This window comes from Poecilia reticulata, linkage group LG9 (assembly GCF_000633615.1).
Source record: "Poecilia reticulata strain Guanapo linkage group LG9, Guppy_female_1.0+MT, whole genome shotgun sequence".
NCBI lineage: Eukaryota > Metazoa > Chordata > Actinopteri > Cyprinodontiformes > Poeciliidae > Poecilia > Poecilia reticulata.
Genome location: NC_024339.1, coordinates 15,801,249 through 15,825,744, shown reverse-complemented (window position 1 = coordinate 15,825,744; position 24,496 = coordinate 15,801,249). Strand labels below are relative to the sequence as shown.

The window sequence follows — 24,496 nt, the reverse complement described above, 5'->3', positions numbered from 1 at the left end:
TCGAACCAAGATGGAACAATAAAGTCAGCTGTGTCGAACGACTATTGTTCATTTTTTTTCCGTTCTGTTGCACACCTTCTTTGAGGTAAGCAACAAAATGGATTAAATGGGATTTGTCTGAGAGTCAGACCTAAAAATAAACTCAGTGGTGTCACAGGCAGGGAAAGTGAGATTAGTTTTAAGAGACGTGCAGTCGGAGAGACATCTCCTTCTTCACCAATGTCCTTATAAACGATTGCCTAATAATGAACCAATAAAGAACGTTTAGCAGTGAAGGTGTGAGTTATTAAACATGTTTACTGTTTATTGAGAAAATGAGAGAAAATCACATAATTAAATCTTGATAGTGCAGCTTGAGACCTTTCGTTTGATATCCATGGTTGCTCAAGTGTGCTCACCGCTAATTTAACAGACAAGATGACAGCAAACAGACATCTGCATCACCTTCATTAAAGACAAATTTAAAAATTAATTTAAATAATACGTAAATAAAACAAACGGAAATCAAAACTATAAGTCACATATTTACAAAAGGTCTTCTGGGCTTAAACCTGACTGAAGTTTGTGTAGAATCCAATAGTGTTATTTGGATAAAAACAGGAAATAATTGTTTTATACTTTTATTTTCGTTTTCCATTCTCCTCCAGACTTGGAAAATACTGAAATTAAATCCCATGCTTTTCTAGACTTGTGTAGGAACCCTCAATAAATGAACTGTTAACTACTTGAATTACGTATATATAATTCAAGTGCAATCTCCATGGTAAAGGTCTCCAGCAGCATTTATTAAAACACATCTTTACCTCACAGCAAAACTGCTCATTAATCCTCGGAGAACCTGAGAAAGAACAAGTTAACCTCAAATTTCTACAGTTTTTTTTGATCTAATCAAGCATCAAATGCACTGAAACAAACCCAACGCTCTATCAGAGATTCAACCACACAGGAAAATGAAACCCACAGCATGTGCAGCAGTATCTCTCCATTCAATTTCACCATTCAATTTTCATGTGTTCACACTTACAATCAATTATAGTGAGTCTGTGTTTGACATCTGCTCATCTGCATACACAAAGTCATTGCAGAGAGGTTGCAAAGGATCAAACTAATCTCATCTAACAAAGGCATCAGTCAGGAAGAAAGGAATAAAAACACATTCGACAGCATCGCATATAGAGCAGGGGAGTTGAGGAAGACGTCGACGTTTTCCTTAGATTAGATACTTCTAGTGGAATAAAATATACACCACACGTCAGCAACAACTGAAATAAATCACACATACAAAGAGATCCAAGGGAAGTGGACAACAAATAAAGCAACTGGTAAAAGTAAAAACACACAGACAAAAAAAGGGAGAGAGCTGGGGGGGGAGTATTTAATAAAAAACAGATGAATAAAAATATATAACTGGACAAAAACCTAGCTGGAATCGGAATCGGAATCAGCGTTGCTGTCATGATTGTGAGCAAAAATAAGAAATGTTATTTGTATGTTCATCCAACATTTTCTTATGGTTAAAATGCAGGTTGTAATGGTGCAATAAAAGTTCAGTGAGGCAGAACTGGGTCTATACAAGTAACCGTGGGTCAAAACATGAACAGTACCAGACACCGGTCAGCTGACACCTAGAAAGCTGACTGGTGTCCAAGCTTACAACCAAATCAACACAAGAATAGTTTACACTAATGGGATGCAGTAAAAAACTAACTATGAATCAAAATCTTTAGGATTACATAAAGCCGAGGAACTTTTGCAAGTCGGTATGGGAATATTTTACTAAGTCAAGATGTTGGAGCATGCGGATAGGGTCTTTCCACAGAATTTATCTATTTTTTATAGACAAATATGCAATAATCTTTTGTAGTATTTTTTCTCAGTTATGAGTGATTTGCTACATGTTAAGAAATCAGGGAGTTTCTTTCAAGTTAGTAATTTCTGGCTTGTAATAACTCAATGCAGGAATGAGACCTAAATGTGTGTGAGCTTGTGGCCGTACCTGGTGTAAATACCGTCCAGTACGCCCAGACAGGCCTCACGCGCCGGGACGTACGAGCCTATCTGGGCCATAACGCAGATAAGGGCGACCTGGCGGATGTAGGAGCTCTTGCCCCCCATATTGGGCCCTGTGATTATCATAGTCCTCTTGCCGTCACGCTAAAACAAACAGAAAGAGGAGAAGAAGACACCAACTGTGACTAGAATGAGATATTTGCATGCTTGCATGCACAGCTGAGGAGGTGGGTGGACTGAAAAAGCTTGGCTCCTCTTCCCACAGCCTTGTGCTTCTGTTGCAAGATTAACCTACACCCACTCGAGCACCGAGCGAGGAAGTCAGTGTGTGGGTATGCGTGTGTGTGAGCGTGTGTCGTGCAAAGCTCTTTGTCTCAGAGTTATTTGAATATGTGCATGTGCGTGTGTGTTTGTACCTGTAATATGGTGTGGTTGGGAACATACTGGCTGTGCTCTCCCATCAATAAATCTATCGCAGGATGTCTGCCATCAGTGATCATTATCTGGTGATTATTTTCACACACCTTTGGCCTGAATAGAGAGAAGTCAGTGAGAGACGTGAACACACAGTAGAAACAAAACTCAGACATGATGTTCATTTCTAACCAAAGTTTGCTTGTTAGGGTTGCAAAATAGTGGCAGTTTGTAGTTTAGGAGCTGGTGAATTTGTAAAAGCTGTACAAATATTTTAAAAAACAACAACAGATGCCCTAAATCTGAAATCAAAATAAAAAGGACCACTGATTCTTAATTTTTATCCTTTTAAGTAGTTGAGTGGATAAAGAAAATTGGGAGCACATACAAAAAAAGGAAAAGAAGTGAAACAGCTTCAGATCAAGATGAAGGATTTTCTAAAGCGTGGAGAAGAGACCCTGAAAGAGGAGCAAGGAATCTAGACAATCTATCAACATAATGATAAACCAACCATGTGAGATGTAACAGAAGAGAAAGTGCTGTCCTGTTTGCAAATGGGTTGTACAAAGTATTAACAGTAGGGATGCAAATAATTCTGACAGTGACATCTCTGAAAATACTGACATCTAAACAACAGAGTGAGCAGCAGAGGTTTTAACTGCTGGGATTGAAAATGATTCAATGGGACTTTTTTGAAAGAGAAAAAAGATAAATATGAATGTAGAAAAAAGGAAAATGACAATTTTATGTCTAATTTTGAAATTGGAGCTTAGATCCATCCATCCATTTTTCCAAGTTATCCTGGACGGGGATCAGGACTGAAACATCCCTCTCCTGCTCATTCTGAGGAGGAGAGGGTGCTGCCAGGTGCTTCCAGTCCAGCACAGATTTCTAATTTCTTTGGTGTTGTCTTGGTTTACTGTCTATTCCCAGTGGAACATGACTGGAAAACCTTCAAACCTTCAAAAGGAAATGATCCAGAAGGCATCATTCCAAAATAACAGAACTATCTCACCTGACTCCTTTTGATGCACAGCAGCAAACAACTTTACACCAGAATAACAAAGCTCCTCCTCTAAGGCAAATGCGACCCACATCTGGCTTTTTCACTGCAGTCTGAATGGCACAATTTTAATTATTTCATCCCCCCCAAAAAATCCAGTCAATTCCACTTTAATATGTTGCAGTGAATCTGATGTGTACCTGATTGTTTTCAAAGAGTCTGCGAGCTGAACAATCATGTCACATTTTATCCGGGTTTTATGTCATTTATGTGATACATGCATCATGATTTTGCACCATAGGAAGCCAGTCGTGTTAAATCAGGACGTAAACAATGGCTGAAAATGACTGTGACATTATAAAAGAAGTCTGTGTCACTGGAGCGAATCAAATCACAATCCCACCACTTCTGGCTCTGACTACACATCCAAACAGACTTCCCCACTGAAGTTGCAGTCAATGCTCCACAAAAGGCCGCTTCTATTAGTTGTGCTTTCTTTTTATTAGCTTCCTTTGATCTTGTAATGATCTTGCGATTTATTCAGGGAGTGGTGGCTCCCTGAATCAACTTTAAAATCATATATAAACAGCTCCATCATTATTACTTCCTTAAACATTGCATCTTTGAGTGACATCAGTTTTGGGGACGCAAGCCGTTCACACTACACAGTCTGATTGTAGTCGGTTTCAATAAGCAGCATGAATGACAAGGCAAAAACATGGATTTTAGCAAAAAAAACAAAAAACAAATTGGATTTGTGCATAGTTCTGTGTGAACACAGCCTAAGGCTTATTTCAGCCACCATACACCGAAAGTTCATTTCAGCCACTTGAATGCAGGATGTTCTGGTCAGGATCTTATAACCATAGCTCAGGGTCAAAACACAGACGGAGCGGTGAAGTAAGAGCTTTATGCTCTGTGAAAAGTTGGGTTGTCTCATGAGATGTCTTCCTTTTCCCCACCCATGAGGCTTGATCCTCTTTGACAGGCTTGCAGATGCATCTTTCTGTTTCCGCTCCAGAACTCTCCAAGCACAGGCTTTCAGCTTTTACAGCTGAATGCAACATTTAAAACAGCCAAAGTGAGAAATTTTAAGTGAGCTGAGGTTAAAAGGAAGCTGCATGAAGGAACGCATTCAGTGCTACGATGTGGATGGAGGAAAAAGCTGAAATCTAACGTGCAGAAATAGACACTATAAAGATGGTTGTGTGTGAGTGAGTGGGAGAGATGTTGGTGTTCTGGCAGAGCACAGTGCTCAGCCCGGTGCATACACCCACATACAGCCTGTCGGAGTCTATAGGACACGACAGAGGACGACCCCCACCACCACACACACACTCATACACACACGTATCCACACAGAGAAATATAAACAATACCCAAACACACACACAAAATATATGCTCCAGCACATGCATCAATATTTATGGTCAGCATAAGAGGAAATCACCTGCAATAATTCCCTTCTTTGGCCACCTCAGCCAATGAAAGGAGGCAGTCCGTGGTTGCTAGGTGACTAATAGCTCTTTTCATGGTGTGGTAGTGCTCCCCAAACTGACTACAGAGAGAGAAAGAGAGAGGAAAAAATTATTTTCAAGTGTAAATTAAGCTTAGTGAATACAGGTTTCAGAGCAGACGGCTCTGACAGGGTGCTTGACTTAAACAGACCAATTCTGGCAGGCAGAGAGCTGTGGACGCATACCTCTGAACCGCAGACTTGTTATGAGTTTTAACAGTTTTTTATTTGAATTCCTGATAAGAACTGTGTGTGTTTGCGCGTGTGTGTGTGTGTGTGTGTGTGGAGTTGCCTCTGTCGTACTCCAGAAATCGGGTCCACTCCCTCTGGCAGTCCAGCAGCAGCTGCTCTCGGAGCTGCTGCAGCTTCTTGTAGCGTTCAACCAGGAGAGGAGAGTGATACCTGCTGACAGTCTTCGTGCTGCAGAGGAAGAGGAGGAGAACAAGCATTAAAGTCCTTCTTCAGTAATAAAACGACTGGATCTTGATACCTCAGAGCTTTTTAACATGTGTGTTCTTCAATATTTAGAAATTATATCATCAGATGGACCAAAATATAAACGTATGTAAAAATGTTGGTATTTTAAAGACCTCAATAAAAATGATTAATATAACATAACTACAAAATAACAAAAGAATTTCTCCAAATCAGTTTCTTCCGATTTAAAACGTAACCCTAACTGTTACTTTAACAAAAACTGTAAATATTTATGTGACTTTTTTTTGTTTAGAACATGTTTTTTCTTCATTCAGTGAAGCTCCTCACCATGAGTAGAGTATCCAAAAATTTCACTCAAATAACAGTAACGGTACTTCCTAATAAAGTTACTCAAGTAAAAAGTAGCTTAGGAAAAATACCTAAGCTTTTAGGTACTACATTTTTCCAGATGTAGTACATCTGGAAAAATGTACTACAAGTACATTTTTCCAGAAAGTTACTAAATGATAGTAAATGTAATTGAGTGAACGTAACTACTTACTACCAAACTCTAGTTCTTAACTATCCATTTTAACCTTTCCAATTTTCAGTATGCTGACTGCTGCAGTGGGTTTTATTTACAGGCTTCAGAGTAAAGGGGGTTGAATAGAAATGCAGAGCAACCGTTTCAGATTTTTTATGTTCTTCTTTTCCTTTCAATTCACAATTATGAACGAGTCAGTGTTAGTCTATATCATAATTTTCCAACAAAATAAAAGTTACTAAACATGTACAACATAAATACTATTAAAATTTTTACAAGACACTACCAGCGTTTTTGGCAAAATTTTAAAAATGACCATTTTTGTTTTAAAAAGAAAGGGTTAGAACGTAAATAGTCTTCAGGCTTCAGAAAAGAAACTGCAGCAACAACAATGAGCATTTACTTTCCACCCAGCTGATATTGAGCTGATGTTCAAAGTGTAAATATGGAACATCAGCAAGCAAAGACATCGATTTGAACAAACACAGAGATAAGGCCAGAAGCAGAGACGCATGGATTCCTTTTTTCTGGTTGCTATCTTGCAAACCTTTCGGGAATCCAGTCGCCTCACGAGGAAAAGAAAAGAGTTCGACAACAACCAACTTTTCCTGCAGCAAAACGTGATGATTCAAGGTGCGGCTGTGTGGGTGAAACGAATTGATGCTGAGAGGAGCTTTGCAAACAGCTCGCCTCTGGATGCTAAGCAAACCATTCCCGAGAACCATGTGAACAGCAATGCCAGTGCAAAGATGTTTATTTATGCAAACATACACAGAATCGGACTGTCACAGCAATATTGGATGTCAGGCTTCTGATTTCTAGATGATTGCATAACTTTATCTGTTATTTAGTTGTTTTAATTCCGGTCAAATTTCCCGTTTAGAGCTATTTTGTTGCCTTGAATAATTTTCTGTTGTTGCAAATATTGGTTTTTAATATCGGTCCAGTTTTACTTATGGCATCAATACCAATATGTTAAAAATAAATCCCTAACTTTGGCTATTTATTTGCTTGTTTCCTTGTTTGTTTTTAATTCCTTTTTCAGATGACATGACAACATGTGCTTCTCAGATAGGAGTCGGATCTGCTTAAGTCCTCCTAACTATCAGATTATGGGTTTGAATAACCTAATACATATTTTATTTCAACATAATTTTTTGTGTCTATCTGAAAATTTCAAAGAATCCCAGAAGATATGCCAGTCCAGTGCTTCAGTCTTTAGCTTTGTCTGATAACAATGGAAAATATGAAGACAATAGGGCGTCGGAAAATGTTTGAACTGGGATATTATTTTTATAGCACTTACCACAAGACTAAAAACAAAACTGTTGTAAAACCAATGTTCTTTTTTGCATTTATTTGGTATACTTTAGAATAACAATACAAATTTCCCTCAGGGCTCAATAAAGTCTTAAGTTGAAAGTCTTTTATTTGTCGTGTTTCAAAAAGATTACCATTCTTAATGAATCCTTAAATTTGATTTGTTTCAAGATCAAACAAGCTAAATTTTTCATCTTCTTTTCGTCTCAGTTCCTTATATAGCTCTGGATTATGTCCCAAATCAACATCAATACTTCTCTGCTGTTTTTAATATTCATTAAAACCTAAAATAAAATTGCAAAGTGTGTTTTAAAAGATTTGAATTTGATCCTGATATAGGCCAAAGTGGTTTAAGTACAACTTTTTCCAGGGTTTTGTCCAGAATAGAATTAATTTAAAATAATCTAGAGACTCAAGTATCTAGGTTGGGAATTTTAAAATGGAAAAACTAAAGGAAAACCTGTAAAAAGTGTTTGTTTCACTGGTAAGTGAGCTGACCTGCTGATTTTGACCCAGTCAGGTGGAACGATTGCTGACAACAAGTTCTTCACCTCAATCAGAAACTGAAAGCAGAAGAGAAGGACGGTGACAAATCAGAGCAGAGGACAAATAAAAATAATGCGTCAGCTTTGCTCAAATCAGACAAACACAAACAGCTGGGACTTCGACCCAAATAGCCAGCTGACCTCCTCCCACTTTCCTCCCCTCTCCCAGACTCGCACACAGCTACAGGCCGTACCTCCTGTCCAGAAACAGTGACGTAATCGAGCGCGGGGGCCTTCAGCACCAACCGGACCTCTTTGCGGTGGGCTTGAATTTCAGCGAGGACAGACTGGATTTGGCTCATCCTTTCCTGCAGCGTCGGGAAGCCAGACAGATCTGAAAAGAGCTCCGTCTTATTCCCCGACCTGCGGAAACAGCCAATTTAAAGGTGACAGCTGCTGGTAACACCTCACTCTGCCAATCTTTGAGTTCACAGTTTGACAATCTGAACCACAACAAGAAAAAGAAACATCCTTGTGTCAATATATAACACTCTGATGCCTTTATCTGCGGCACTCGATGCCAGCTGTCAGAAACAGTGCGGAGCATCAGCTTAAAGCAGCACCTTCAGAAAGTGTTCAAATGGTTGGGAACATGGCATTTGATACTTTTGGGAAGGAAAAATAAAAAGGGAATTACATGATTTCAGGAGTTTTATTGTGGATGTCATCATAAGCAGGGAGTCCGACCCAGCAGTCACATTCTGGGCTTTCCCTCATCGTCTAAACAGATATTCATTATAAACGTCTGATTTTGAAGACGCTACTAAATAAATCTCTGACATAATCTTTTCTCTCATCATTGTGGTATTTAGCAAAAAGAAATAACTTTGGAAATTGCAACTGACCTAAGAGAAATTTGGTCTGATTTAATCTCAGGCAGTTAAAAAGAATATGTTTTTTTTTTATTCATCGTATGTAAACTTCTGATTTCTATTATATAGAACACCTGAAGTCAACAAAAATGTCAAATGATCAAAATGTGTAAAAGATTTGAGGGTCTAAGTAACATTTATGTAAATTAAAAAAACAAATATATGCAGAGATTTGAAATCAGTTTTTTTTTTATTAGGATGGATTAAGAAAAACATAAAATTATACTACATGAATTAAAACAAAAAACCCCTCTTTTGTTTGGTTTATAAACACAAGCAATAGAAAAATATCTGTTCACGCCTTTATCCATCAAAACATGCCTTGATGGATAAATAGAGATAATCTTATTTTTCTTGAGTGATTTTGAAAAATATTTAAAAGTCGAACAGTTTCTCCTCCATAAAAACCCGTTTTCTTGTCCTTAGGTTCAACTTACTTTGCTGCTTTCTCATTGAGCACCTTGAGGAACCCATGGGCCGGAGCCAGCAGGTCAGGAGTGTCCAATAAGAGGCTCCGGAGCAACGAGGAGCGGATCTGCGCCTGGACAGCTGGGAGAAGAGCCTGCAGTTCCAGCCCAAGGCGAGAAAGACTGCTGCAGATGAGGAAAAACTCCTGCGTGGAAGACTGCAACACATGGAGGAAAACGGCAGCAAAACAACCAGCTTAGTGGTGACGTACGTTGTAATAAAGATTTCTTCTGTTTTTGCTTTTTTATCACACTAAAATGTTTCATATCATCAAACTAATCAAACATCACCAGTATCAGAAGAAGAAATCCAACTGCAACATTTCTGACCAATATTAATGTCAGACAGTGATAAAAAAAAGAGTTCTGTCTTTTAGTGCAAAACATTTGGTTTCCATTGAATTTGTCTTGTTGGAGGGACTTTCAGTTGTTTTGCCCAAACCTGACAGGTGCCATGATCTTGATGATGGTGGAAAAGAAAAGAGTGATGTGAAAAATGTGAATTAATCCCACTTATCGTCAGTTAAGTCTTTTGCATCATGCTGTTCCTTTAAAAGATTAAAAATATTGCACCTTCACATGTCAAAACTTTCATTCAAAAATGGAAAAATAAAGGCTTTAAACTGTGTTTAAAGGCAAACAGTTCCAGTAATCCACATGATGAGAAATATAAAACCAGTCAACCTTAAAAAACAGCAGCTCCCTGTTTTCTGCCATCAACATTATTGCCGTAGCAATTAAATTAAGTTAATATAAAGCACGAATCAATCTTTTCCCTGGGAATGGCTCTGATGAGAGAGAGCATATCCAATATTATTACTGTATGGCAACAAGTCAGAAGCCTCACATCAATGACGGTCACGCCGCCGGGGGTTTTGGTACTAAAGGCTTCGCTGCGGTTTCAATGCTGCCCCACGTCTGCAGCCCCCACGTTGCACTTTTATGAAAAACAAACAGAGAGCAGCAGAAGACCACAGGCATGCCCTCCCTGCCATTATGTCAATGGAGCCATTGAGACACAGGCCATTACACACAGACCCATTTATCTGCAGATGGGCAACATGACAATTAAGGCCCGGCTCCGTGTGCTCGCTGTGTGTCCACGTTTGAAGACATCAGATCGTTTTCTTTTAACCCCAAATGAAGGAGACAGAAAGATGAGCACGAAGCAATACACGTGTGCTGCCTCACAGACAAACACACACAAATGCGCATATGGAGACAGAAGAAAAGCATGTGGCACTTCTTAAGACGGGGTCTGGTGGGAGATGAGGTTCTGTTAGACAATCAGGAAAGCGACAGTGAGGTGACTGCTCTCTCCTGTTGATCAAGTCTGCCATAAAAAAAGACAGAACAATGGAGATGAGAGGAAGAAGAAGAGGAAAATTGTTTTTCATCTTTGAGAGGGTCAGACCATATTTTCAGGTACTTTATAACCATCTCTGGATGACAAAGCTTTGTAGCACACACAGTTAAATAAAATATGCATCTAAGTGTTTTTGATTACCTTTCCATGATATATGCTGCAGATGCCTCTCTCCAGATCAGGCAAATGTGACAGCAGAGCTCTGATGGGGTTCAGAGTTATCGAGTCTGACTCCATCATTTCCTGCACAGCATCCTGTCTTTCTGCTATACGCCTGCAGGCGAGAGGAAGGAGAAGACGGGAGGAAAGAAAAGAGGTGTGAATTACAAAGACGGGCTGAAAGTCATCGAAACGTTCGAGCTACGCAAGAAGCAAAAGATATGTGTTCTTAGAAAAGCTGAATCCTTTCTGATTGAAATGATTGCCGCTGATTGGATTCTTTATGAATAATTGCAACCCAGCTGATTGCAGCTACAGTGCTGCGTTTAAGTGCCAAACAACCTCCTGACTTCCTACAGTTTTTCATATTTTGTCACATGGAACACCTCAGAAAAAGGTCCTAGCAATTATACTGCAGATTCTGCCTACAGTTTCCTTTTCACACATGTGGCAGGAAATTCTCAGGTTGAGCTTTATTCACATAACTGGAAAAACTCTGAGGTGGAAGCTCTGCAAAGCAGGCAGAAAGCAGGAGAGAAACTGAGTGGATTCTTACAGTTAAACGTCTTGCAGAGTCACTAATATTAATTAAATTTTATCACATTTTGTCACACAAACTTTAATGTGTTCTATTGAGTTTATGAAATATACTAGTGGTGTCAATCAATTTAAAAATAAATAAATAATAATCCCCAATCTTGACTTTGTTAGCTTGAAATGTAAAAATGCAGATTTTCAAAAAACTGTTTTAAGGAAATGTTTTATTGTCTCAAACCAAACCTCTCAGTTTTCATATTCAGGAAGGTTAAAAAAAAGCCTTTTTTTTTCAATCGTAATTAAGAAAATCATGATATAAAACTATTACCTTAAACCAGAGCAGTAGTAGCAACAATGTTTAGATCAAAGCATATTTATCTGTTAGAATGGCCCAGTCAAAGTCTGGACCCTAAATCATATTGAGAATGAAACACATTAAGATTTGTGACAGAAACATCACAAAATGCGAACAAGAAAAACACAGGAAACCTGAGTTAGTAAAAGATGAAGTAAAATATCTGTCAGACGATATGAGATCTAGTTAGTAATAATAATTGTAAGTGGGCAATTAATTTTGGTTTTAAAAGTGGTAAAGTTGAACAGTCAGACTCTGCTGAGTGGGTAGTTGATTTAATTTTGTTCTCAGTTCTTAATAAAGGTTAAATTATTTAAAAAGCAAATTAGTCATCAAGCTCCATGTGGTTGTCTCGCTCCAGTAACTTCACTTTTTTTTTTTCTTAGAAGATGTGGTAAGAGAAACAAAAAAGTAAGATCTCAAAAATTTAAATGAATGTTAATATTTCTGGTTGTGTCACCTTTTGATGGGAGAATTTATTTGACTGCAACACCAACGCAATCCTAAAATTACACTCCTGTACAACCGTTCAAAGTGACAAATGGTGATAGTTTTAGATGGCTTTTACTTTATTATAATTAACATAAATGACACAATTTCACTAAAAAGAATATTATTTTCAGCTTTCCTGCCTTTCTCTTCACGTTCGATCCGCTTCTGAAAAGCTGTTCATCTTTAAAAGATCTGAGGTTCTACAGACAGAGAAGACGTTAAGAATTTCACTCCAGAATAAAACAAAAAATCATTGTAAAAATACATCAAAGAATTGACTTAGATAGAATTTCAAATAACTCCATTAGAGCAATTCACTGAAGAGCACAGAGAGTTCATCTGAGTGTGGGCATTAAAAAGCCCCAAACAAGCAGACTGGAGCAGATTTAGAGAAGTTGTGACCTGAACATCGTACTCAGAACGAAAAGTCATGGTGCATTGTCTCGGTTTGGGCCAGAACATCCGTGCCTTTTGCTGATGTGCAGCGTGTCGAGGAATTAATCCGCCTGCGTGTAATCAGGATTAGATTCATGTCTAAATTCTGCAGAGATGTTATCCATTTAATCTGAAAAGCGGTGCCCAATCCACAACCATAATCCCTGTGCAGAAAGAAAAGAGGTCTGCCCTCAGAGACAGAAATTACTAACAATTTGACTGTATGGAAAACAGAATTAGACTGAAAAACCCTGTTTTGTTTTTTTTAAGCAGCTGACTCTAAACAAACTTTACATGCCTTCTTTCTTCTGCTGTAACAGATTAACATTATGGACTTTGTATTGTATGTATTGTTAACCCGAGTTATTTATTGTGGATGTTGCACAGTTTCATTCACAAACAAGACTAAAGCAACAAAAAATATAGGAGTTCTTCTTGGAGCTCATTTATGGAGGTCATAATGATGAAAAGAGGACAATAACATTTTTCATTCTCAAAGTTTGTTTTCCTGACATTTTACTTAATGATCCATATCAGAAAACAAAGTGGAAACCAAGGACCTGGAAAGTAGCAGAGTTTCTTGTTTTCTCCCAGTCGGTTCTCTCACGTCAACTGGTGGTGACATTATTTAACACCATTAGTCTGTCACTGGTTTGGTTTTTCCATTAGAAGGTATTTATGGCTCCCTCTGTGTTTAGCTAGAATATTTTCTGCCACCATCTCTGTTCACCAGACCTGTGTTAGATTTACACTTACCCATGATGGTGTGTGTTCTTGCAAAAAGCAAGCAAGGGGAGACTCAAACTGATAGATAAGTCCCTCAAGAAAATAAAATATTGAATATACACGACTAAGCAGTCCTGCAAAGACAACATTTGAAACCTGTGATTAAAGTATTTAAGGCCAACTTACAATTATTTAAATGAATTGAAGACATTCTATGGCCATATTTTTAGATACATGAATTTAAGACTTTTTAAAGATGAGCTTGCAGACAGACTGGTACCTATCAATCTCCCGCTCTGTTGTTTTGGAGTAAATAAGTACATTTTATTTATATAACTCCTTTCACAGATAAAAAATAAATAAATCACAAATTGCTCCACAAACTCAGAGCCTAAAAACCTAAACATAGTTCAAAACAAATAAAGAAGTAAAATGATGCAGATAATTCAATAATCATATCCTTATTATGGCATTTAGCAATAATTGTTGCATATTTTACTGATATTGTGCAGGCTGACTGAGAATGAAGCTGGGGGTCAAAGGTGACGCGTACTCACTGCGGCTCTGTGAGCGGCTGGCTGACCCACTTCCTCAGCAGTCTCCGTCCAAACGGAGTGCGAACGTGGTCCAACACCCACAACAGACTTCCCCTCACGCTCCCATCTGTCTATGAATCAAAGAAAAAAACAACAACGGAAAAACTCAATTCACCTTTGCACCATCAAGCAGCAAAGCACTTTAGGATAAGAACATAAAAATTGTTGAAATGGAAATCACAGGGAGTAAATCATTACGGCTGACATGCAGAGCACAACGCTCCAGACGCGTTAGGCAACATATGATTTCACAAATATATGAAGGCTGAGATGCTCAAGTGTCACTGATGACACAGAGCCAAAGTAAACAGCGTTTGGCAGCACAGCGTGGAAATCTTCCCGAGCCGCACAAAGTGCATTATGTCCTGCAGCACAGGCTTCGGTTCGAGGCAAATACAAAGAGAGACCTTAAAATATTTCATAGCATAGTATGAATCATTTATTAACTCCACATATACGATCTTATTCTCCTTAAAAATTGGCCATGACAGCTAAATGACAGGAGCATGTACCTGATTACTGAGGATTTCCAGGTTCCTGAGAGTGGCAGCACTCAGCTTCATCCCCCCTGATTCACTGGACAGATGCCGAAACGAGCTGCACAAAATGAAAAATCTTATTTATACACCGCTACCTCCCCTTGTTGGAACAATTTTAATGTTTAGTTTTGTATATCAGATGGCAGAAACTGTCACAAGCCCAACAAGAAACGACTGGCATATATAAGAAGGCGTTTATTCTCTGATTTCAAAGGTTGCAGGTAAATCTCAAATTGTATGTTTGTAATAATAAATAAAAGTGTCAGGCTGTCAGTTACATATTCCTGGTTATTTTAAACATTGCAAAGTTTCATTACAGTAATGTTCAACAAAGAAAGAAAAAAGCTAAATTTTCTTGTAAATGCTGTACCCAAAGAAAATGTTAAATTATTATCTCTATATGGAAGAATTACAGCAATTATCTCAATAATCTCTCCCAGGATTCCCAACATTAATCTTGCAGGATGCGTCTGTGTCGTGCACCTTTCGTTTCCAAGAACCCTCTCCAGATTGAATTCTTGGAGGTACTGGATGAGCGGCCCCAGGCAGCAGATGACCGGGCTGTCGAAGGAGGCCACACTCGACAGAGAGCGCGAGTCTGGAGGAAAACAAAACGCGCAGTCATGTTCGGATTTTTAACACTAAAGCACAGCCGTGAGTCACAGCTCAGTCCTTGTTAGACACATCCAGTGTTACCGTTGAGTGGCTGTCGTGGTATTAATAGCAGGAACCAAACAGAGAAAAAAATGCGTTCAGAGTAAAAGCTCTAAGCGGAACAAAATGACACAACATAAAAATCCACCTTTCTCCGGGGTGTGACAGTAGAACTTGACGACTGTGTTCATTGCAGAGGTGAACTCAAATTCAGCGCTGTCCCTCCTCTCAACTCTGATTCGGTCATCAGTCTGAGCACTGGAGGGGAACAACAACAGCAATAACCTTAATTTATTATAACGACCACGTGTTAGTATCGATCCAGTGATAAACAACAGTGTTTGAACTTGGATACTTCACATCGAATCACAGTTTTCTATTTGAGAAAAATACAGATGCAGCTGCATATTGTGTTCAGACTCTATGGAGACGCAAAAGCCTCAGTCACAGCCATAAAACCACATTCTCCTCTGCGTCTCCCTGGTGCACCATCGTATCTCCCTGTTGCTCCATCCACTCTCTCGGCGTTGCACCTCTCAAGGACTCTGTTGCTTTGTCTGCCGTGTTGTTGCCATGGCTCTCTTCGCAGCGCTGAAGCACTTTCGGTCTTCCGTTTTCCAGCACCCATGCGCAAACACACAATCATCATATTTCTGTTCAGCAAATGGTCCGTCCAGGAGCTCAGATTGTATAAAAGCAATCAATAGATCCCACATTGTGCTTGAAATTAGACTGGAGCAATTAATCACTGAGCCAGTCAGTTGCACCACATTACGAGATTTACAAGAACTGCAACTGAAGCACTTATTGATCCAGGGTTGGTGTTATAGGAGCATTTCTGCAAAACCCTGATGGGGCCTGAGCGTGGTGAGGATTGCATTAAGCTGAGCCCGACTTAAAATACTGAGACAGCCAAGACTGATACTGGTTCAGGTTTATACAAAAAGAAATGAAAGAACAAAAACAGAATCAGTTTTGGTACGGTTGATACTTTGAGCTAAAACCATAAAATACAAAAGTATTAGAAGCATTTAGGCAAAATAGGGATTTGACATAAATTCAACAGACTATCAGTTCATACATCTAATAGTATGTCTTTAATATTTTAACTGTCCATAAAACCTAAGTGCCATCATTCCTGCAGGGTGAAAACTAAATCCCCCCACCCAAAAAAACCATATACTCTGAGCACTCGAGTTTGTTTTCAGGTGAATTTGTGTGAGCTGGAGTGAATCTATTCCGGGATGTTTGCATTTAATCTTAACATTTAATATTCCCCACCTTAAACCTCCAGGTAAAATGCAAACTCCCTCTCCGTCTGCATGAGTAAAGTCACCAACACCACACCCAGTCGTCACAATCAACCTCTGAGGGACTCATTACCAGCCACTCCATGGACACGAGTCCGTTGCCAGGGGTCCCGTCTCGTCTGCCCACCCCAGAGACAGAAGCACCGACACGCTGACGTCAGCAGCCACAAAAATCCCTCGATTCAGACGCTCTCCTGGGCTGCTCCTTTAAAGGAGCCTCATTACCGGCACTCATTGAAACATTTATCTCTGAATTACTGATGCACAATGTATCATTTCTCTCAGGTTCAGTCATTAAAACAGTGAGAAAATAATCAGCAAGAAAATGTTGTCGTTAAGCTCCGTTTGCTACAGACATGTAATAGACTTATCTGAGACACAAGAGGCCAAAGAGGAGTTTGGTTCTGATTTGTAGCTCCCCGAGGAGCTGTGATTATCAATGAAACTGATTGAAAATTGAAAAAACTAAGAAAATAGCTGCAAGGATTGTACACGAGAGGATAATAAATTTGCTCCATCTCGCTTTTTAAGGGAAGAGACGCAGAATGAGGCAGACATTTCTCCTGTTTATCCAACTATCAGCTTGTAATCAAACGCTCCTCACTCCCTCCCTTTCTCTTGTCTCATTTCCTCAGGATTTCGCGGTCATGGCCGGGCTACAGAGGACGTCAATGGCGCCGATGTGAACATGAAGGACGGCGCAACAAAGCAGCTCAACGTCAGCGGTGCTGGCCGTGTCGTCAGTCAGACGAACATAAATCTCAGTTCTTTGTCTTTTTGATCACACAGTTGAAACTAGATCTTCCTGATGTTAAAAAGAGGTTGTGTTTTCTCTCTCTTGCAAAACCAAAGACATAAATTGATTGTAAAATTGGAGAGTGGAGATTTGTGTTGATCAAGTCAGAAAATGACTGGAACAAGAAACCTCCTGTATCAAGCAAGTTGAAACATTTCTTTCTTTCTCCGATTAATGACTGCATCATACTGAAGCACAGTGAGAAACACAACAGTCCTCTATGAGGAGTGAGGAGTTAGAGTGAGAAATACTAAAAATCTGCTATTTTAGTAACAATAGAATGCTTAAAAATGCAGGAATGTAGACAAAAAACATTTTATTACTTTTATTATTTACACTGAGAGTAATGGGCTGGACAAGAACCCAAAGTTATCTTGCCCCCAATTACTGTTAAAAAGAATGAAAAATAAGTGAAAAATATAATGATAATAATCACAAAAACTTAAAAACTTTTTATTTACAAGTTAATAATGTTTACTAATGCAATAATCAATGCTGTTTGTGTAACTATGGGGAAAAATACATATTTTTTAAGTCAGTATCAGAATATATATAAAAAAAGATTGTTTGCTTATTTCTTTCTGACCAAAAGCAGATATAAAAAAAAACAGCCAATTGTCAATCATACGGAAATAAAGCTTTTTTTGTCCAATTTGCATACATTAAAGTTATAGAAGCAACTAATATGAATTATCTCAATAAACTCCTTTGATCACTTTTATAATCATGCAGTAAGTGTGACCAGCATTTGGGAAATTAATCATAACAGTATTTTTTTTCTAATAACTTTGTTTAAACAGTGTTTTTGAAACTCACAAAGTGAGACATGATTGTCTTTCCAAATCAAACTTTTATTTACTTTGAGCCAAAAACATTCACAAACTAAACTGTGAAGTTTCCAGTTTGAGCAAAATCCATCCTCAACCTTAAATAGTAAATGAATCTTATGGACCCGCTGAGCCTCGTGGTGAGAACCTGCGTGCTGAAGACCCCATCTCATAACCGCTCAGTGCGCCCGCATCGATTTCCTCTCTGCCACACTAAGCCCAAAGTGCTCCGCTCAGCAGGGCTGCCTGCCTGCCTGGGGAAATCTAAACACAACCCCTCAGAATCAAATGAACCAAACTCGCAGACACACTCAGTTCTATCGAAACAGAGATAAGCTCGGCAGAGAAGTTTGCCGTGAGGAAAATGAAGATACGTCGCCCCCTTGTGGCGTGACAGCAGATTACCTGGCATTAGCGATACTGAGCAGCAGTTTGGAGGTTTGATCTGAAAGGTCCGAAGGCACCAGAACCTCCACTGGGTTTATCCTCAGGATACGGCTCTCCAGCTCGGAGCGGGACGGACCGTCAGGGAAACAGTCCAGGAACACGTCTCCAGTGCTGGGCTGGACGGCCTGATGCACAAGATACAAGCACAGGGACAGAAAAAGGAGAAAACAAAAGATTAGAGGGTAAAGAGATAGTTTGATCACTCAGTTCATATCAGATGGCTGACTTTACAAATAAAGTCAGCCATATTTTTAAATTTTTTAAATGTGCATAAAAATGACTCTCCTTCCAGTTCAAGTTGAAATTGGAATTTTAAGATATTGTCTTTAATATCTATTTTTTTGACAAGAGGGTAAATGAATGTATTCCTTAATCCAGACAAACAAATGTAAAATATTTCTTTAAGAGATTTTTTTTTCTTACAAATTTCTCACGTCAGAGAATATTTTAGTTCTCATTTCAGAAATGTATGCCTTTAATCAAGGAAAATATATTTTTTCTTGCTAATTTATTATATTTTGACATCAGAGAATATTAAAGACGTTTTTGTCTGAAATGTACCCATTTTTAATTTTAATCTATGATGGCCCTAATACTCTGTTAAGGATTGAATATAACAAACAAAAAATCATAAACCTGTCCATGCATCACGGTTAATTTTGATCAAATACCAATAACATCTGCCAAGAAAGACTCCAATATAAAATGTCAGCATTGACCAACACTTTCACATAAGTTTCAATAGATGAATTTGTTATGAAAATATCTCACTTAAACAGAGGAGGAGAAGTAATCGGCTATCAAACTTCTTTAGTTGGAAAATATTATCTTACAACATGAGGCAGCCAGACTCTCTCAACCCTGCTGACAAATAACCACAGATTTTCTCATAGTTTATCTGGCTAAAAAAACTATTTCCCTTCAGGAATTACTTAAAATCTTCTAGATTCCAGATAAATTCTGATTCGATGTGCTTCATATTGCTGAAATGCACACCATGTTGCTTGGTTTCAGCTGCAGTTTATGTTTATCAGACTCACCACCACCCCCACGGAGAGCTGCTTCTTCACTTTGTCCCAGTTCTCACTGATGCACAGCAGGAAGCTGTCAGGAGGGTCCGACACCACGTCAGCACAGCCCCCCTCCTCCACATCTGCCACTCTGCAGACTGGGTTTACGTCTGGAAATAATACCTCGTGAAGGACATCAAGGGATTAAAAAGAAGCTATTTTAGGGGCATGTAAGGACAGAAAATGCCTGGAAGGATACCCTCTCCCACCAGAGTGGACTTGGTGTACAAGGCGCTGAGCTGACGGCTGAACAGAGCGTTTCTGTTGGTCCCTGACGCCTTCAGCGCAGACGTTTCTGTCTGTTTCACAACGCCGACCTAAAAATGACAGACAGAAGTGACGAGACGATATCTGTCTCTGCTAACAGAGTGGAAGGGAGAAGAAGAGAAGCAGAATCTAACAATCATCTGGTACCTTGTGTCCATGAGACACCAGGCGCCTGACGTGAACAAACAAGCGGTGAGTCGGGATGCTGCACGTCATGAAGTTGTGATCCAGGTGACAAGTTATATTCAGTTCTTTTGCAGCAATCTGTTCAAACGCAAAAGTTTCTAAATGATTATTTGGTCTAAATCTGGAGTAAAGATGTTTTCTCTCCTCCCCCGGGTTCTAGGAAATGAAGAGTGTGTAGTTTCAATAAGAATACTTTCTTTTGCAAAGTAGCAGAGACACTGGAGCAACAATTACATGCGATTATTTAAGCATGCTCGGGTTTTTACCTCTGCATCTTCTCCAAAGAACCTGTATTTGTAGCCACACTCCACTGCCAACAGCACGTCCCTATGCTGCTGTTTCAGCTCCATGACCTGCTGCTCCAGGGGGGTGTATGTGCTTCTGGAGCGTCTGCAGGGGGCGCTGGAGTCTGATGGAGACTCTGCAGCCTTGCCTCCCTCCATTCCTCCTGACTTTGTGATCTTAGACAAGCAAAATCCCTGCAGGGGAAGAAAATATGTGGTTATTTTTAGTTTGTTAGTGGTGCTCAAGTTTGAAGTTAAGCTCTTTGAACAGCGGTGCATTAAAAAAAATTATATTATATTGCTCAGTAAAATTGTATTGAGTGGCAATTTAAGGAAATGATTCACTGACTCCTTCAAACTGCTGCTCCTGGTTCCCACCACTGAGGAATATCCCAATAAAATAACATAAAAACACAAAGATGCAAGCTTGATTTAATAAAGCCAATCATGCAATTATGACACAGACTTCAGATATCCTTTTTTGGAGCAAATCTGCTCTGTCACGTGTTGGGAACCAGCGTCTTGATATGGTATGCCTGAAATGCCAAGACTGGACACATGACAAGAAAAATAAACAGCAAGTAAAGGGAATAAGGACAAAGTAAACCAAAAAAAGGAAGTGAAATAAGAAACATTTGCACCTTCTGAGCAAACTGGTTAATCTGTGTTTAGACTGTATATGTTTGCACAGTTTATCAACGAATGTGGTAAATTATTCTAAGAATTACCTCCTCAGATCAAAAAAGCACAGAGAAAACAAAGTTGATCAAAGTGACAAAAAGTATTTTATCATCATGACTATAGTAGTGTGCCCAATCTTAGTATAACAAAGCACTGTTTGTTATGTAATATTTATAGCCAGGTTTAATCCAAACCTAAAGAATACAGTCCCTGCTTATGAGTAACATATTCAGCTTGTTGAATGGACGCATCAGGCGTCGGCACAGAGTTGCAGTAATGTCATTGAAGGAAATGTTGATACTTTTTACCATTTATTCACTGCTATATCTGCTGTGTTTTTCTGTCTGCAGGTGTTTTCCTGTTAAAGAAGTTTCCAGACAATGCGCAGACGCTTTCGCAGCCGTTTACAAAGATAGCTGAACTTTGACATCCTGTGCAAAACGCTTCTCTTTGCAGCTGCCACATATGGAATGCATTTCCTGCACTTGCCTGTGCTGCTGAATCACCATGACAGCACACCTATGCTTTGAGGAGAATAAATACTGAAGGTTTGCAAGCTCTCGTTGGAGTTAGCCTAAACAGTTAAGTCTGACACGCTTCTCTCCTTTTGCAAAAGACAAGTCTTTGTGTCCTTGTGATCTTTTCAGAGTTTATGTGAAGAATAAACTTAGCAATCATTATTCGCTTGATGACGCAAGCCTGGCTTTACTTGACCCCATCTGAAAGAGGTAGAGGTCAGAGGCCCTAGTCAGAACATTTATAGAGAGCAGATAAATATTATCTTCAGGGCTTAAACTACCTACCTTTGAGGTTTAAATATGTACTCATGTCTTTTTCACATAGAGAAGAATGTGTTTAACATACCTGATTAGTGACAGCCAGCTCTGGATCCTCTTCTTCTTCATGATTCTGCGTTTCATAATCTCGCTCCTTCTCTGTCCTAGGCAGTGTGTTGCTGATTTGCTGATGAGAATCCCCAAAACTAGGCGAAACAGAACTCCTCGAATTAGAGCTTTTGCTACTGCGGTCATCCATCTTTGTTTCATCCTTGATGGCCCGTAGAAACGGATCAGCCATCAAGCAGGAGAAACCTTTCAGCTTCTCCAAAGTGGAGGAGCACAGACCTCCTCCTCCTCTTCCTCCTCCTTGGCTCAATGTTGGCTTTGCCTCTAGGGAGAAGAAACAAACCAAGAACATTTAGTTTTCAAACAGTAAAGAAAATACTTTTAGAAGAAATGAAATTAGATGATAAGCTTGTGTTCACCTTTAACACTCAGAGAAGGTCCAGGCTCACACTGCACGTCTCCCATCTGTTGGTCCTTCACAGCCAGTTTGGTTCGTTTTGATGGCAACCCATCTTCATCACCAGAGGAAAGTTTCAACTAAAGTACAGAAGCCAAATAATCACAGGTGCAATAAATTAGTGTGTACCTAAAAAGTTAATTAACTTCAATTTTTAATTCAAGAAACTCAAAAATTTTGATTTGTAGAAACAGTAAAATATTTAAAGTGATTATTTTTTTCATTTTAATTTTGATAATTGTGGTTTACAGCTAATGAAAGCCCTAAATGTGGTTTATCAGAAAAGTATAACTTAACCTAAAACCAATAAGAAACAAAAGAAATCTAAGGAAATATATGTTCTTGTACTGTAAAGTATGAGCCTTCAGTACTTGGCTGGGACCCTTTTTGCATAAATTAGTGAATCAGTGCATGGAGGCAAGCAGCCTGTTGCTTTGCTGAGGTTTGATTAAGTAATGTATCCATTATTTAATTCATCCAGGTTGCCTTCAGCTCATCTGAACTTTTGGGTCTGTTGTCTATGACATTCTGCTTGGAGTACAGGTCAGTACAGTTTGCTTATCAATAAAAGGAGAGTAACAGCAGCAGGTAGTATTCCCTTAGCAATGTGGACAGATGCCAAGTTTTGTTGGAAAATTAAATCAGCAACTCCATAAAGCTTGTCAGCAGGACGAAACATGAATTATTTTTAAAAGTTCCTGCAAATGGCTGCTCTGAAGATGACATGGCATCCTAAATTTTACACTGAAAACTTCAACCAGTTCCTGAAGCAACTCTTCCTCCAGACTCTATTACCTTGATTTCTGAATAAAATACAATATTCAGACATCAAGGTTTCTGTGGACTGTGATTCAAAGTCATCAAATAAAGGGTTCAATTATACATATTACACTTGCGTGTTTTTCTACCACACTTCTTCCTTCCTCTCAACCCCCAATTAATATAACTGGACACAGCAATATTTCAATACATAATTCCTTTAGCTGCGACTTTTTTCAGCCCATAGTAGTGGACGACTCCAATGACTGAGCGCTGATAGAGCAGAGGTCACAAAATTCCCATGAAATAAGAGCTGTGGTTTAGAAACCTTTCTTCTTGTGACATTATACTTTCCGAGAAACTATATTCTGGAAGAGTTGCATAAAGCAAACCACAGATGACATGTCGGATATCCAATGAGTTAAATGGCAGACCTCACCTTTCCTCTTGAGAGCCGATGCTCTGCAGGATTTGGTTTAATCCCACACTGAGGTCTACTGCTGCTGCTGCTCAGTCCTCCAAAGTACCTGCTAATGGAGGTCTGAGTAGTGCAGGGCTTTTTCACAGACTTTGGCATGTTTACATTTCTTTTTGTAACCGAAATGTTTTAAAAGCCTGGATAAAACCAGGTCATAACGAAGTAGTTGAAGCTCCACCGGCTTTTCAAAACATAGCGGCGCAGGAGCTGACGTCACCCAGGCGCGTAAAATGACGCCGCAACGTATTGATGTGCATTACCGCCATCTACTGGAGGGGAGTGTGTATACTACGTATATACTCTATCCTTTCTATCAATTTCGACTTCTTGAGGTATTTCAGTAAAGAACAAAAATATTCAGAATTGAAAAGATGAAAATGAACTACTGGTAGTCAGGAGGATAAAATACACTATCAACTACTGGCCATCTGCTGCAAATGCAAGAAATTATTTTTGTTAAATCCAATATGGCCGACAGACAACCAACGCGGTCGCTTCTTCTACTGTAGACGACTCTTGCAGGTAAAAAAAATATTGTGACATCAGATAACCCCTAAAGAACAATACTACTGATGTATTTTTCAAATAAAACTTTGTAATTGAAGAAACTTACAATTGATCACCTAAAAAAAAATTTTAAAAACTTTTTACCAAATTTTTTTCCTACTTTTTTTATGCCTTAAGAAAATCAAAAAATATTTTGGAAAAAAGTCCTGACACAAAGGATTATAATTCATGCATGAAAGGGTTAATTTCTTTTTTTCTTTTTCCCACAAATCTCTTGACATGTATGATGGCTATGCTGCCATAATCAAATACAGACTGTATTAAACCTGTGTTTATTGCTTTCAGTGCTTTTCTCTCAGCATCCCACTCACTCCCCACCAAACACCTCATTTAAAACTCTCTTACACTTTTCCACTACTTTTTAAATATGAATTTTCCAAGTAAGGTGTTCATCCAGCCATAAACCCAAAAACTTAAATGGCTTTACCCTTTCTAAATCATGATTATATATTTGCAATTTTGGATTTTCAGAGACTTCCTTTGTAAAGAAAATTATAAATAAAATCTTAGTTTTGTCTATAACATTTTTAAATCTCCATTTAAAGGACCAATCTT

The 24,496-nt window shown here is 38.9% G+C and overlaps 1 protein-coding gene across 1 annotated transcript in view; it reads right to left on the bottom strand.

The window, feature by feature from the left end:
* msh3 (mutS homolog 3 (E. coli)) overlaps positions 1 to 23,610 on the bottom strand; it is a 41,548-nt gene extending 17,938 nt beyond the window's left edge. The window contains exons 1-20 of the mRNA XM_008418214.2: positions 23,336 to 23,610; positions 22,100 to 22,217; positions 21,700 to 22,004; positions 20,137 to 20,349; positions 19,832 to 19,948; positions 19,617 to 19,734; positions 19,388 to 19,527; positions 18,306 to 18,472; positions 15,116 to 15,225; positions 14,797 to 14,911; positions 14,287 to 14,371; positions 13,736 to 13,845; positions 10,616 to 10,748; positions 9,079 to 9,266; positions 7,964 to 8,132; positions 7,723 to 7,787; positions 5,247 to 5,363; positions 4,878 to 4,985; positions 2,427 to 2,541; positions 1,997 to 2,154 (exon numbers count right to left, since the gene is read on the bottom strand). Coding sequence (XP_008416436.1) covers positions 1,997 to 2,154; positions 2,427 to 2,541; positions 4,878 to 4,985; positions 5,247 to 5,363; positions 7,723 to 7,787; positions 7,964 to 8,132; positions 9,079 to 9,266; positions 10,616 to 10,748; positions 13,736 to 13,845; positions 14,287 to 14,371; positions 14,797 to 14,911; positions 15,116 to 15,225; positions 18,306 to 18,472; positions 19,388 to 19,527; positions 19,617 to 19,734; positions 19,832 to 19,948; positions 20,137 to 20,349; positions 21,700 to 22,004; positions 22,100 to 22,217; positions 23,336 to 23,473 — 2,789 coding nt within the window. The 5' untranslated portion in view covers positions 23,474 to 23,610. The remainder of the gene's footprint in view (positions 1 to 1,996; positions 2,155 to 2,426; positions 2,542 to 4,877; positions 4,986 to 5,246; positions 5,364 to 7,722; positions 7,788 to 7,963; positions 8,133 to 9,078; positions 9,267 to 10,615; positions 10,749 to 13,735; positions 13,846 to 14,286; positions 14,372 to 14,796; positions 14,912 to 15,115; positions 15,226 to 18,305; positions 18,473 to 19,387; positions 19,528 to 19,616; positions 19,735 to 19,831; positions 19,949 to 20,136; positions 20,350 to 21,699; positions 22,005 to 22,099; positions 22,218 to 23,335) is intronic.
* Between the last annotated feature and the right edge of the window lie 886 nt (positions 23,611 to 24,496).